Raw genomic sequence first — 15,241 nt, 5'->3', positions numbered from 1 at the left:
AGATAATCTGTGGTTTGCTCGATTGCTTTGCAATGAAAGTTTGCAAACTATGACGATATCATGGGGAACCTTCGGTGGACACGTCAGAGTCATCTTATTAACTATTTCTTTATTATCCTTTTGTATCTACATGGCTTTGGCTTTGGCTTTGCCCTTCAAACCAAAGTTGTTCACATCGGAAATTATGGAATTGTTTCATAACTTTTTCAGAATAGTCACCGCAATCATGGAAACCATAAAAATGCTAACTGTCTATACACTTTATGTGTTTGACTTTTTTCTGAGGAATGGTATTGAACAAGTAGAGGAAAAGATTTACCAGCTTCATTTTATTGCAGACATTTTTTACCTTATGTGTGCAGTATTTCTTTGTTATGCTATCGTTTGTTGGCAATCAATAATAGACATGAAACCCAGCATATATGTTGAAGGTGAGTGATATATGGTGTTGGCTTGTTGTTTTGCCATTCTTTTTGAGTGTCAATATTATTCCGCACCCCGGCATCTATCCTACCATAACTCGTCTATATATTACAATACCTACTACAATAAAAACCATTATAAAGGAATATATAATTTAGGTCTCTTTTCAAACTTCGGTCCCTATGTAGCCTATATACCTAAATTAATTGGATGCGAGAAGCCGAAGATTAAAGTTGTTCATCGATAAACTTTCAATAATATTATAGAATTATTCAAATGCATGCAGCGATTCGGACGTTTTCGACAGTTTCACTTTTTGTTTAAACTTCAGGTATTGGGATTGCGTTATTCATTTTGGAAACCTTATTGAAAATCGGGCATTTCTGGCTGCGACGACACACAGATAGGAAAAAACTGATTGGGCTTGCGGATGCTACTGAAGAGCAACTTAAAATGCATAAAGATAAAAAAGGACGTTGCTCCATCTGTACAAAATTTATGTCAAGCGCAAAGATCACGTCCTGTGGACATATTTTTCATCCTAGCTGCTTAAGGAGGTTAATCAAACATGGGACAACAACGTGTCCTGAGTGCAGGAAGTCAATTACAGGCAATGATGCAGGTAAAGATAGTTATTGCTTATCTCTGCTGTGGTAATTCAAATTTAAACAGCAGAGGTTTACACTGTCCTAGGGAATTGGACATAGCCTAGTAATAGCCTTGTTAATAGTACTGAATAGTAAATATTGCACATGCAAGTTCAAAACGAAAGATGACGGCGAATTTAGCGTTCCAGGAGTACTGAGCTCACTGGAGTTGCTTCATATCGATCGAATTCTGCGATCACAGAAACTAACATTGACATTGCGAACCGTATAAAATATACAAAGGCCAGCTTATCTATCAGCTTTCCCCTCCGTGTTTAAACCATATTACTAACATAATATTTTTTTGCCAATGAAGGGGTCGAGCCAGTGCTCCTAAGAATACAAGCAACAACGGACGGTAAGCCGAAATATGAAGAGAACAAATACACTTGGTTTAAAGACAAGTTTCTGGACTCAAGACGCAAGTTGAAAAAAGATATTTATCACAAATTAAAGAGGTATTAAATGTTTCAACTGGTTTACTAACTTTAAATGGCCCCTCGCAATGATAGTCCCTCTATTTGCTGTCCATCATTAACATAGTAGCCAGTAGCGTTTTCACTGAGTCCTCATAACAAATTAATGCGTATTGCCGTAATATACGGACAAAAACGTTTTGAGGTTTTGTGCTCTTGTGGAGCGAAAAAATTAGCTAAATAAGCAATGAACTTCCAGGTTTTTGGCGTCTTTTATTTCTGAATGTACCATTAATATTCTAATTCTAGCTAATTGTTCCTTTTAATGCAGTTTTTCATGGTTGTGTGGAGCCTATGGTCTGACTGCTGCAAACAAGATAATCAACCGTCCTCATCTTTTCCTCACCGTGAAAAGAGAAGTGAAGCATAGCGAAGTTTTTCGTCAACTTCAGGAAGCGTTCAGCTGTGATGATCCTGAGGAACATTTTGAGCTTCTTGAAGAACCGGAAAGAAAGCCGAATTTCAAACGCGTGGCTAATCGATGTGAAAATGATTCGTCAGTTGGGTCTAAGCCATCAGCACCTGATGCATCAGTCGAAGCTGTACCAGGTGGTCGCGTGTTGGTTTATGGTGATAGAGAGTGGAATCCAATGCGGGCGGAGAAAGGTGGACTCCGTGTAATGGGAAGTGGAACGTTAACGATGTTTTGTTGCAAAGACAAACACCACTATGCCCTTATCTGCTCCCATGTAGGCTGTATAACAGATGCGAGGCGCGCACAGGCTGCATTTAAACAAGAAGAATGCATCCGGGAGATTCGTGGCTCACTTTCGTTTTACAAAGAAAACGCCAAAAAGCATAAATATTATTTTGAAAATGGCAGCGAAGAGAACGACAATGTGTCTATTTCGTTTGGTAATGATAATGACGAGAGCAAGCGCGAGCTTGGTGATTTTCATAATAATCATTTTGATGATGAATGCGACATTCTGTCCGTTAAAATATCTAATGGAATCAAAATCAATTGCAAGGTAGTGGATGTACCTCCCCCAGACTGGGTCAACATATGGAATGAATTGTATGAGAGAGTTAACGAGACACCTAATGTCGCAGATCCAGTGAAGGTTGTTAAAATAAGTTTGTCTTCGACATGTCATGAAGGCCGAATCGTTGCTACTGAATTTTCTTACGAAGACAAGGAAGGTGAATTGTTTCACGATACTACAGTTGTAAAGGGGGATTCCGGCCCATTTTTGCACGATGGTGATTCAGGTGCGCTCGTTTGCTTTTTCGACAAGAAGAAAGAGAAGAAGGTATTTGCATATGGTGTTTTCGAAGTTGATCAGCTTTCCTTACCTGAGGGCTCGACCTCAAACGGGCCGTATGCTATATGTTTGAATTTGGAAACAAGTTTGGAGAAACTGGGGTTTGGTGAAGCAGGATGCTTTAATGTTTGTAGTGGAGAATCAGCTTCAAATTCCAGTCGTTGTGACATACTATAACTTTATACTCTGCCGGCAATTAATTAGAGAGATAACGTTGGAACAATTTAATACTATGAGATTCGCATGCATGTCGTTCTTAAAGATCGAAGATTTTCGTCCTGAATTTAGGGTTACAGCCAATAGAATGGGCGACACTCTTAGAGCAGGGGGGAGGGGGGTTAACCATGCAGTGATCACATCCTGCAGGAACGGGGAAGAGGGTATAATTTAAAGGCACCTCGCACCATTCATAACTTGTGGATACAGGAATATTCACATAAAGCAGAACTTTAAAGTAATTTATTCAGTCGTTTAATTATATAACCTGTCAAACAGAGAGCACGTTAGTTTTTCATTCGAGTACTGTAAAATTGAATTACGTTTCAAGTATTTCGTATAATATTAGGAACGATTCTTTGTGGAACCACCAGGACTTGAATTATTTTCAACCTGGAGATACATTTTAAGATTCTTGTATTTTAACGACATATATTATTGTCAATATTTTAGGGCTTTGTAACAATAAATTTTCGCGATATTTTTATAAAAGTAAGCGTAGGTAAGAAAAAGACTAAGGTGCATTTTCTCTAATCCAACGTGCACGACTGGTACCCGTCGTTCAGCGTTGCTTCATACAAGGAAAAAGATCACACGCATGTTGACTATTGTTCTTCGAAAATAGCACAACGTAAAGATTCAATAAACACGGGTACAATTTTTCATTTCAAGCCTACCGGATATTTTTTAACACACACGCGAATTCAAATTACCAAGCGGTGATGAATACGACAGCTATTGAATTGGAAATTTATATAAAACGTGACAACTTCTTCGCCTCTGAAGCAAACGTTGAATTAAAGAAGTTATATTAAGACGAAAGGTTGATATTAAGGGAGTATTAGCCTAATAGAAAGACGTTTAGACGTTCAAGCTACAAAGATCCACAGAATGTAAACAGAAAGGTAATGGCGTATAAAGAATCCGTATTTTGATAACGATATCAAGGCTGAAAGAAGAGAAACGGCAATATATTTACATTATCGATACGGTACGAGTCTAAACAAGAGGGAAAATACTTTCAAATAAGCTGACTAATACTACAAAGCAGAGAGCACCGATTCAACTGTGTGAATTGGTCCTTTATCTTATTCCTGGTGGAGAATACTGCTAAACGCAGCCTTTGCTGGCACACAACGTACTGAGGACCGACTTTAAAAATGACAAACATTACCAAACTTATGATGATCGAGAACAATCCCATTGAAGACCCGGCACACGACGTCGATATCCCAGAAGGTATAACGCTGACCGTAATCCTAGCTCTCTCATTGGCCGGTAACGGGCTTGTGTGCTACTGTGGGCTCACGTCGACTCGCGCGCAGGCGATGAACAATTTTATCGTTAATTTAGCATTCGCTGAAATGTTCCTGGCAACACTCGTTCTGCCAGTTCACATTCACAAACAGTTTACGGGCAGTTTTAGGTTGCTTAACACGAGCTTGTGTCGAATTCTGCAATATTTTCATACAGCCACGCTGGGGGTCGTCAACCTGACACTGACCATAATAGCACTGGATAGATATCTGTCAATTTTCAGACCGACGTCGAAGATAACACTCCGCAAAGCCAAGTACATGATCGCGTTATCCTGGTCGATTCCGTTCCTGGTAACGAGCCCAATATTTCTCGATCTTGCTGGCAATTCAGGTCAAATGCGACGGTTGTTGATTCGTTGTAATGACCTTAACTCTCGCAGCTCTGGTAAATTCAACAAGCTTTACTCCGTTGTTCAAATTGCACTAGTCAGCCTCGTTCCGATGTGCCTGCTTGTCGGAGTGTATTCTATCATGGTAAAAAGAATCCTCCAAATCGACGCCAGTCGTAAAAACCTGAAGATGTCTCAGGCTCCTGGAACCAAGAAATCTCCTTGTGGGACATTCCGTGAGGAGGTACCCGTCGCTAAGCGACGAGCATTGGTGATGAATTTCATCGTCACGTGTTTGTTCCTGTTCTGTTGGACGCCCGTCGTGACTTCGTATACGGTGCAAATTTTACGAGGGTATGAAGACCCGAGGGGGGAATTGCTCTACAACCTACTAACCTACGTTGCTTTGGCTAACCTTGCGTGTAACCCATTGGTGTATTGCTTTTTCGACTCTGTGTTTAGAAATCATCTGTTGTGCTGCCTGAAGCAGAAATTTAGCCCGCAGCATGGACGCAACCTGAGAACCGGGGGGAACAAACCGTTAACTGAGGATAAGCTGGGCGAGTTGAGCGTGAGTAAAATTAATTCGGAGTCAAACACGTGCTCTGACAAGGAACCGCTTCTGACGAAGAACGCGGGCCAGCCTCCATCGGCGCGCGCATCGTTGTTTAGTAAAGATAAACTGGTCAAACTCGTTTGTAATACGAGGCGCTACAGAAGCCTGGGACTGTCAAGAAGTTCAGAGATATAGTCATCTTCATCAACAAACTAAACTGTAGTGCGCATGTGTCGCGCCTTCTCTGGCATTAAAAATGATCTAGTAAAAAGCTTTATTCTATGATAAGTGAAAGTCAAACTCGTGCTGTGCTTCGGTTAGAAATCTTTCTGAATGAATGTTTTAGAATCTTTCTGAGCAATAACTCTAGTCGTTTTCAGAAGAATTATTAGATAAAGAATTAAAAGTTAAGATTTGCAGTTCATTAGGATTAACCCTAATCCTAAATCTAACCCCAATACTAACCTAGTCTCAATAAATTCGGGTATTTAGGATTTAGTGAACATGGAATTATTACCGGTCTCGTTTACTTACCGCAAGTGCCACGCAAAAACCACGACGCCCACGAAATGTTCACGCAAGCATTTAACCGTGGGCATGCGTACAATTCCCAGTACATTACAATTGTACATTACAACATTTCGACGCATCTTTCCGCACATTTTACAATTCCTTTTCTACTATGCTATATTTAACGTATTCAGAAATAAATGCATTTAATACAAGGGAGCAACGCGATACCCGGGTATATTTAACTTTAACTCCTCAACGTGCACGGGCACCCGGTATTGTCGAAATCTACGGCAAAAAGGCCCGGTCAAGGAAATCTAAGGAAAATTTTGGCGCGAATCCTAAGAAAATTGAGCACTGAAAAAGGAGGCATTTCGCAATTTTGAATTTTCAAATTTCAATTTTTCATTGCCTGGTTTGAACCAGTTCGAAGCAGTTGACAGCGAGTGGACTTTTTTCAGTTTGAATCCTTGCCAATCCTTAAGAATTTCTTCATATCATTTTACCAAGAAAGCCTTATTGTATCGACACGAAACTCATTTGAAGTTTAAGCAAAGTTTTTAATTTCGAAATCACCTACAATGCAACCTCAGAAGCCAGTGCCGGTGGCTACGTTCAAGGTAAGCTTTGTCTTTGAGAATCATTCTTTGTGACTCTTTCCCACTTTGTTTTTTCAACGCTTCCTCATTTTTACAAATAGTTGGTTCTCGTCGGTGATGGCGGTACTGGGAAGACTACGTTCGTCAAACGACATATGACCGGCGAATTCGAAAAGAAATATGTTGGTAGGTGTGATTATAAAATTCATAACTATAAGCTTTATTATTTAAATTCAAGGAAATCTTCGGTACCACGAGGATTTTGTGTGTTGATTGCTTATACGTGTACAAAAGTGCGATTTCAGAGTAAACAGACAAAAGAAATGTTTAGATTTGAATACATTTGGCTTGAAAATCATATTTTATAATTATGCTTTGGGCAGCTTGGTTGGTATCTTTGGTATAATGGCATGTACCTGCTTACCCAGTAGGTTTAAAGTCTTGCCGAAAAGTTGTACAATTGGCTCACTTGTGCCTGATTTTGCAGTCCTTTAGGGAAAATACAACACAGCTATGTAAACAGTTCTGCAGATAGGTACCTCATACTCATAATACCTTGTTTCTCTTGTTATAGCCACACTTGGTGTTGAAGTTCATCCCCTAGACTTCAACACCAACCGAGGGTTGATCCGATTCAATGTCTGGGACACAGCTGGACAGGAGAAGTTCGGAGGGTTGCGTGATGGTTATTACATCCAAGGACAGTGTGGTATAATCATGTTCGATGTCACATCACGAGTCACATATAAGAACGTCCCCAGTTGGCACAGAGATTTGGAAAGAGTTTGTCAATGCATTCCAATCGTACTCTGTGGAAACAAAACAGATGTCAAAGACAGAAAAGTCAAGGCAAAAGCTATCACTTTCCATAGAAAAAAGAATCTCCAGGTACGTTGAACTAAGTTTTTACAAGTAGACATTATTTGAAATGTAATAATGCCCTTGTATGTTAAAATGCTAAAAAAATTAATTAAAAAATTAATATTAAATTTAATATTGTTTAAAATGCTAACCTTTTCTCTTTTACAGTACTATGACATCAGTGCAAAAAGTAACTACAACTTTGAGAAACCGTTTTTATGGCTGGCTAGAAAACTCACAGGAGACCCAAACCTAGAGTTTACAGAAATGCCTGCCCTGCTACCGCCGGAAATCGTCATGGATGCTGCGCAAAAGAAGCAAGTTGAAGCCGACCTGTTGGAAGCCCAGAAAACAGCGCTTCCTGATGATGAGGATGACTTGTAAACATTTAGATATTGAACATTCGTTTTCAAGGGGAGTCATTTCTATGAAGCGATATATTGAATACAATATAACGTTATACAAAAAATCAACATTCAATATTTGCACCATTTTGCTAAAGTAAATGGGCATCTTTAAAATGTAATAAATTTTGAATATAGAGAGTTTTACAGTTCCCAAAACGTTAGTTTCACCCCTGTAACTCTAAGCTACTTTGTGCTTTTTCTGTTTGCCTTTATTTATTTTCAAACTAGTAAATTTTGAGCAATGTTTTTTTTTTTTTTAATTTGCTAGTTAAAGAAATAAAGGAAGTGTATTGTTAATATTAGTGAAATGACAGCTAACTGTTTCAACTTACAAGTTACAACCATTTAGTGCTTGCTTTAACTGTGTAAAAGTTTCAAATTACATTACTTAAGTACAAGAAGTAACATCTTTTCAAAATCATTCTTATGTGCATAACATGTAAAATTCTTACACCTTAAGTTTTCAAATGTGGAGTTGATCATTCCAGATAATCAAAGTCTTCAGGAATTCCAAAATATTTATCAATTGCCTTTTCCTCCACTCCAAAGTTCTTTGTACACCAAGATTTTATTGAGAATATATTATCTGTCCAACGATTAGCAGCTTCATGTGCAATTTTTGTTTCCTCAACCATTTTCTCCAAGACTTCTGGGTCACATTCTTTGTATCCATCAAGTTCTGTTTTAAGCTTTTGGGACAGACTTTCTTTCTCTGCCAAATCCTTGAGGAGCTTGGTCCTTTCTTCCTGGAAATGAATACGATTGTTTGGCTATTCTGATGTGAACTGAAATACTCCTGGGCTTGTGAAACAAGCCACTTTGATCAAAGCAACAGCTTACAGTGTCCTTTCTTGTTGATTTTGCCTCCATGATGTCATTTTCAAGTTGTCCCTTTCTTTTTTCATAGGTTTCCATGTTGTTCTTTAAGTCTTGCAGTTTAGCTTTGTTCTAAAAGAAAAAAGTCCATATGGTATTCAAAGTGCAGAAGTAGAAATTTTTCCATCTGATGGGCACAGTGTGTTCTTTCAAAGACTAACCGTATTCATAGCCTTGCTTGGAAAAGCCCAAAAGTAATTGGATGTCCCAATCCTTTCTGTGTCAACCATGTTGTCGTCGACTAGACCTTGGACAATTTCTTTCACAACCATAGCATCTAAAATGTTTAATCGTCAACTTTGTAACAGCAGTCATCTAATCTCACACAGCAGTTTGTAGATTCATGGTACGGTATAATAAATATTTCAAATTCAAAACATTAATACAACTACTTGAAATCAACTACATACTTATGCCTTTTTCTTTGGAGGCAATCTTCTCAATTTCTTTTAGTTGAAAAAAATCTTTCTAAAAAAAGATAAACACGACCCTACTGTACCATAGATTGGTTACATTGATACTGTCATAAGCAGACAGGTGGGCAAGTCTTGGGCCTAGGGGGGGGGGGGCTCCACCTTCTATGTGTAGAGTTTATTCAGGGGGAGAGAGCTTAATCTTAATCGAATTTTTTACCGTATCAAAGAAAATATCCATAATACGTTTCCTTTTCTCGTCAAGACTTAATCCACGCTTTTTCGACTAAAATGAAAAATATACAACTTTATAAAATCCTAATAGGTTTATCAAATTTTCCGTTTAAATTGTACTTAGTTCATTGCTACACATCGTAGGATCAATCTTTCATCAGCTGAGAAAAGAAGTACTTCTTTAATCTTTATAACTGTTAAAACTAAGTCCTAAAAAACTGTCTTACCATTTTACCATTAGAATTTCTCAGGCTTCTTTTTCAAAATTTTGCCGCCATTGAAATTTGCATTTCGCGCGCATATTTTTACAATGTTCCGCTGGCATTTCGTTGCGAGGTCTCATTTGGAATTCAAGTTTAATGAATTTCAAGGAAAATTCCCAAAGTTGGGACATTTTTATGCATTCGGCGGTCATATCGGCCGATGTTTTGGAAAAATACTACGAGCCTCAGTACCCTAAACAAAGTAGTAACGTTTTATGGCAAGAACTAGTATGAAATCTGTCCAAAGATTAATTAAAGATACCAAAATAAAGTGGAATTTTAGGGGAAATCTTTACGTATATTTATATTTAAGGAATATGAAGCAGTGGAAAAATTTCCTGACGGAAGTTATTAGCATGCTAATAATATGCTAATATAATTGTGACGTAATATAAACAAAGGGAATTGTTCCGCATAAATTTACACACAATATTTTATTTCTACTTTCTTAGGGTAAAATTTCTTCAATTCTGGTGGATTTTTACAGACCAATAATGGCCTTACCACACAGTTTATTTGATCTTTCTCTTAACACGATTGTACAAAATCATTTAAAGTTATTGCCTTCTATTCGATCGTTACCTGGAGGTATACAATGCGACGTTTATAGACAGGTAAACTAAAAGACTCTTATTTATTTGCTGCGTAATACTTTTATAAATTTGTTTTGAAGTATTAACAGCTGATTGGTTTATTTTTGCTCCACTGTAGATGTATAACTGTGGTCATTTAAAAGCATTAGAAACAGAACTAACGTGTTTTGAAAATGTTACTAAATTACTTAGGGCTAGTGAAAGAAGGTAAAGTCATCCTTTAATTTTAGTGTAGTGGCCCCGCACCCATTTTAACTGTGGTTAATATCTGATGCATAGATGACGAAATAGACAACTTATTAGCCAACAATGCACTCAGTTTCACTCACTTTAGTTTTCTTCTGTGTCTAATCTCTCTAGCAAAAAGTGTGTTCACACTGTCCAATTTTGTTCTATCCAATTCCCTTCTGAAGGATGTTTTATAGTCTGTTGATTTGCAATGTATTTAGGCAGCAAATCAACACAAGCTAGTGCAATACTGCTTTATCATAACAGACTAAATCCCATATGTCAGAAGTGAGTTGGATCCAACAAAATTGAATCATGTCAACAGACCTTTGGAAACATATTAGAAAAATCATAAATTAATAACAGCTAGTAGATTACAGCTTTCCCTTTTGAAATACAACTCTTGTCTTCTTGATACAAAATCCTACACTACCAATGTCATCTAAGTAGCAGCATAAATCTGTTTCATAATGAAGTTGATCAATAATCAAGTTTCATAATTAACAACATGCTACTATATGTCTTTATTCAAAAGCCAGTGAATATAAACAAAATAGATGATATAAAACGAGAAACACAAAATAATTCATTGACCAAAAATAACCTGATATCGAAGAAAACCTTTTTTATAAAATAAGTCAGATAAATATTTCACACGTTGAGGTAAAGGTGAATGACACCTTAAGTGAGTTTAAGGTATGTTAAATTTCTCTTTGATGTGGACATATAGCATAACCTAGCTCCCCCTCCAATCACTATTTATTTATTCTTTCAGATTATTACTTTATAAACCTTTACAAAGTCTGTGTGACAGTGGCATAAATGTTGGTGTTATTTTGTGTGAAGAATATAGTTGTCAGGTCTTACAATACGTCAGATTGAAGGATTGCGACAGATGTCAAAAGCTTGTCCCACTTGGTATATCGCTAGGTACTGCAAACTTGTATAACTCATAAATTCAGAGGAACTTTTAATCATTCATTATTTAGTTTATTGGACTGACTAGAAGTACAATTCGTGGGTGTTTGAAAGAGTATGTTGCCACAATAGTTGACACTGTCTTCCTTGCAATATTTTTAGGTAATCTGTTTTTTGAGATGGGTTGGTTTTACGAAGCGGACAAAATTTTCTATTGTGTTTTGCAACTTTGCAAAGAGTTAGATCCAAAACCATTCAAGATTATTTTATTCTGCCATACAAGGTATACCTAATGTGAAGCAAAGATATCTTAAACGGATATAGAAAGCTAAACTTGGCACCATATTACTTTAACCTCTTGAGAACAGCATAACTTTTGTTGTTTTTAATCCTTTTAGATTGCTTCAAATTAGGACAGCAAATTGTCAATTTTCTTCTGCAAAAGACTCGTATGAACAAGCGGTTGAACTAGCAAGTCAGCTGGAGAGTTTGTCTTCTTTCCCTGTTAGTTGGATTCCAATTTCTTTAGGAAAATGTCAGTTGCTTTTTGCAATGAATCATTACAGAGAGGTATTGAGGTTTTTCAGTTAAAAGTTATAAGTCTGTTCTTCAATGTACGCTTTCCCACATTTCCTGGAAATTACGTGTTATGGAAGATTAACAGAAAAACGGTATAACGACTCTTCAATTGTTGGGAAAAAGCGTCTTAATTTGCGAACATCTCGCTACATTTTACAGGCATATCAAGACTGTTTAAAATTGCTAACTCAAGTTAATTCTCACCTTCCTGTGAAAGTAAGTCATAAAGAATACGATTTGTGGTCTTGTTTAGTTCAGTTAGTCTTGCTTTGAACATCACAGAAAGTTATAACCAAAATATATACGGTAACGATCAGTTTTCAATATGGAAAACGACGTCCCCCTGGCTTGAATCTATTTCAAGTCAGTCTCACATGTTTAATTAAAAACTTTACAGGTGATCGTCGATATTTTACGAATCGCTTCGAAGGTATGCCACAAAGATGACCGCCCAAATTTACGAGCGTTTTATTTTTCACCAAATGTTATGGTGAGCACTTTGAAAAGTCAGAATACCCTTGTCCTTTAGGCATGCGTTGTTAAACGGAAATACAGAAAGGCTGAATATTTGGTCACACATGCTGTTGAGCTTGCAAGGTTTGTTAATTTGAAAATTATCGGTGTTATTACATTGACGTTGTCCATTCATTTTCGCTCATATTTCTAGACAACATTTTGGCGAACAACATCCGACATACGCCGATTGCTTAGTCGACTATGGTTTTTATCTTTTAAATGTCGATTCGGTGAATTCCGCCGTGAAAATTTATCAGGTTTGTTGGGACTCTTTTCATGTGAACATTCGTCAGTTTACCAGAAGCGCATAGTGAAGAACCGCAGTACTTTCTGTGATGGTACAGTAACCAGTGACTACTTTCTGTCATTACAGACGGTTCTAGACATTCGAGAAAGTGTGTTTGGAGAGAATAATCTGTGCGTAGCGATGGTGCATGAAGACTTAGGTTATGCCTCGTACGTTCAAGAATACAGCAGTGGAGAGTTTGAAAACGCCAGGTGGGAATCTGAACGCACGTACCACAAATATCTTGCAATACCAAACATGTACCATTTGATACCACTTTCACCCTCTGTATGAGTTTGGCATACCATACAACGCTTACCATGCATACCACCATACTAGCATATCATGTGAATACCATACCATTTGATAATTCAACCGCAGAAGTACCCTGTGCATGAGTTTGGCATACCTTACAATGCTTTGCTAACCATATACCACACTACCATACAATGCAATGTCGATGGCTAGATGTTTCATAGATAGATCGTTATTTCATCCAAGTTGCCGCTATTTTTCTACAGATGGCATGCTCAAATGGCAATAGATATTATTTCAAGAATAATGCCTCAAGATCACTTATTACTTGCGTCGTCAAAAAGAGTAAAAGGTACAGTATCATAGAGAGAAGACAGATCTTTCGCTCTGTCAAATATACCTTCTGAATTTACCTTGTCTTTCTCGTCAGCTCTCGTCCTAGAGGAGATTGCCATCGACAGAGATTTAGAAGAAGAAAAACTAGACGAGGCTCAGAACCTTCATTTAGCATCGCTCCTCTTGGCAAGGTAAATAATTATGATAATTATGATAATTATGATGGTACATAATTATGTTTCAATCCAAGAAACACTGCTTTGTTTTACTAGTCTCAAATGCCATTTCCTTTGTGTAATAAACAGGCAAGCGTTTGGGGAAGATAATGTTCAAATAGCAAAACATTTTGGCAACCTTGGCAGACTGTATCAGTCCATGAAGCGATACCATGTAGGTTGATTATGAGATTATTGTTTGCTTGGAAATGATAGAGCTATGTGGAGGAGACAATATTGGCATATAGGTGTCGTCCAGTGGTTGTGTTGGATGTAGATGATCTTTGGTGGACTAAGGAGGACAATTTAGTGGTGGAGCTATCCAGTACGAGATGATCCTTACTGGAACTCCAGGAAGAGAAGTTTGGAACTGGTTGAGTCATCACTTGATCAATAAGAAATGATCCTGTCTATAGACCTCTGTCATTAAACTAATTCTATACGACTTTCCTGTGTGTAGGAGGCTGAAGAGATGCACAAAAGAGCGATTGAAATCAAGGAAAGATTACTGGGCAAGGAGGTACATAACTATGTCACTCCATGGTTTATATGTAGGTCATGTGCGTGGACACTTTTGATATCATTCTGACGTGTGTTTCAGGACTACGAGGTGGCGTTATCACTGGGGCATCTGGCTTCACTCTACACATATGACATGAATATGTACGACCAAGCAGAACAGCTTTATATTCGCTCTATTGCAATCGGTAGGCTGAGTTTGTCTTCTTTATCCCATCCTATCAACCCCCCTCCCCCTTCCCGAATTATCGTTTCAGATTTCCAGTTATTTTGGATCCCACTCGGCAAAGATATCCTTAAGCATAAGGGGAAGCGTTGTTTGTGTTAAAGCCATTAGTTTACTCAAGAGCTACGCAAGTAGAAACACTCTCCGATCTGCAGGACAAAAGCCTAACTCTTACACAGTGCACTTTTCAAATGGCGCCAAATATATATCATGACTTTCGGTGTTTTTCTGCAGGTCGCAAACTTTTTGGCGATGGATACAGTGGGTTAGAGTATGATTACAGGGGATTAATTCACTTGTATAAAAGTACAGGTAAGCATTGATCATATTTGCTTCACAGATCAATCTGTATTCAGCTATTTTATTTTGGAGTTGCATGTGAGGCGTGGGCTCCAGAGGTGGTCAACTCGAAGTCCGAGACATGGTAACCGGAGTCATAGGAATCCCAATAAATATTTTTGAAATACTAAAGTAAATAGTCCAGTTACGTTATCACTGTCACTGAACTCACAACGTAACTGGACAATTTACTTTTTATTTCAAAAATATTTATTGGGATCTCCTATGCCGGAGTGAGTTATTTCTTCTCTGTATGCGTTGCCTTTAGGATTTATAGTTGTTATTGTAAATATGTGAAATTTCGTATACCCGTCTGCGTACATTTCCACCACTCAAAGCACTGCTCAAAATGAGTAATGAAACGCACAAATTGGTTTGCTTCGAAACGGGAATTTCAAAAGCATAAACATGCGTGGGTGAAATCAGTTGACGACGGCGAGTTTGCGGTGAAAAAGGATTTTATATGTTCGTATGTACGAGAACCATTACTTTTCTTGCAGGAAACTTCGTAGAAATGCTGAACTACAGCCATATTTTGGAGAGATGGCATGGTTTACGAGAAAATCAGGCTGTTGCAGAACTAAACATAAGCGCTAAAAATTATCAAAAACCGACAGAAAAAATAATCCAGGATTTTTTTACTCAACTAGACTAACACGAATGCGTACGAGGTGGAATATCCTCGAGGGAATTTCATTGGGACGGGGGTGTTTGTGGGTGGAATAATATAACCAACACATGGGGTAATTGTCAATAAATATATTTAGGTACGTGTTGGTATTTCCCGGTAATTTGTACAAAATCTGCGAATGCATTAACGTTACTAATGTATGTATA

At 37.8% G+C, this 15,241-nt stretch overlaps 5 protein-coding genes across 5 annotated transcripts; 4 read left to right on the top strand and 1 right to left on the bottom strand.

The window, feature by feature from the left end:
• The first annotated feature begins 900 nt into the window (after positions 1–900).
• LOC114520357 lies at positions 901–3,419 on the top strand. The gene is made up of 3 exons (XM_028540605.1): positions 901–1,045; positions 1,387–1,528; positions 1,818–3,419. Exons 1-3 carry the CDS (start codon positions 922–924, stop codon positions 2,986–2,988), a joined length of 1,437 nt encoding a protein of 478 aa, XP_028396406.1. The 5' UTR covers positions 901–921; the 3' UTR covers positions 2,989–3,419.
• Positions 3,420–3,642: 223 nt separating this feature from the next.
• On the top strand, positions 3,643–5,762 carry LOC114520358 (neuropeptide S receptor-like). The gene has a single exon (XM_028540606.1). It carries the CDS (start codon positions 4,188–4,190, stop codon positions 5,424–5,426), a length of 1,239 nt encoding a protein of 412 aa, XP_028396407.1. The 5' UTR covers positions 3,643–4,187; the 3' UTR covers positions 5,427–5,762.
• A 375-nt stretch (positions 5,763–6,137) lies between these two features.
• Positions 6,138–7,905, top strand: LOC114520359 (GTP-binding nuclear protein Ran-like). The gene is made up of 4 exons (XM_028540607.1): positions 6,138–6,361; positions 6,442–6,526; positions 6,915–7,228; positions 7,370–7,905. Exons 1-4 carry the CDS (start codon positions 6,323–6,325, stop codon positions 7,583–7,585), a joined length of 654 nt encoding a protein of 217 aa, XP_028396408.1. The 5' UTR covers positions 6,138–6,322; the 3' UTR covers positions 7,586–7,905.
• Positions 7,906–8,000: 95 nt separating this feature from the next.
• Positions 8,001–9,447, bottom strand: LOC114520360 (meiotic nuclear division protein 1 homolog). Its single transcript, XM_028540608.1, has 6 exons — positions 9,359–9,447; positions 9,118–9,183; positions 8,895–8,952; positions 8,646–8,761; positions 8,449–8,556; positions 8,001–8,354 (listed from the first exon to the last, which is right to left on the bottom strand). Exons 1-6 carry the CDS (start codon positions 9,359–9,361, stop codon positions 8,088–8,090), a joined length of 618 nt encoding a protein of 205 aa, XP_028396409.1. The 5' UTR covers positions 9,362–9,447; the 3' UTR covers positions 8,001–8,087.
• A 368-nt stretch (positions 9,448–9,815) lies between these two features.
• LOC114520610 (amyloid protein-binding protein 2-like) lies at positions 9,816–15,172 on the top strand. Its single transcript, XM_028540918.1, has 17 exons — positions 9,816–10,008; positions 10,106–10,194; positions 10,991–11,145; positions 11,296–11,416; positions 11,532–11,703; positions 11,872–11,928; positions 12,110–12,142; positions 12,242–12,309; positions 12,380–12,485; positions 12,602–12,726; positions 13,036–13,121; positions 13,200–13,296; positions 13,411–13,495; positions 13,781–13,840; positions 13,922–14,027; positions 14,300–14,377; positions 14,905–15,172. The coding sequence occupies exons 1-17, from the start codon at positions 9,889–9,891 to the stop codon at positions 15,057–15,059; spliced, it is 1,713 nt and encodes a 570-aa protein (XP_028396719.1). The 5' UTR covers positions 9,816–9,888; the 3' UTR covers positions 15,060–15,172.
• Positions 15,173–15,241: the final 69 nt, after the last annotated feature.

This window comes from Dendronephthya gigantea, unplaced genomic scaffold, assembly GCF_004324835.1.
Source record: "Dendronephthya gigantea isolate DGI-Jeju-01 unplaced genomic scaffold, DenGig_1.0 000016F, whole genome shotgun sequence".
In the NCBI taxonomy this organism is placed as follows: domain Eukaryota; kingdom Metazoa; phylum Cnidaria; class Anthozoa; order Malacalcyonacea; family Nephtheidae; genus Dendronephthya; species Dendronephthya gigantea.
Note: the sequence above shows the minus strand (reverse complement) of the source record. Positions and strands in the feature narration are given on the sequence as shown.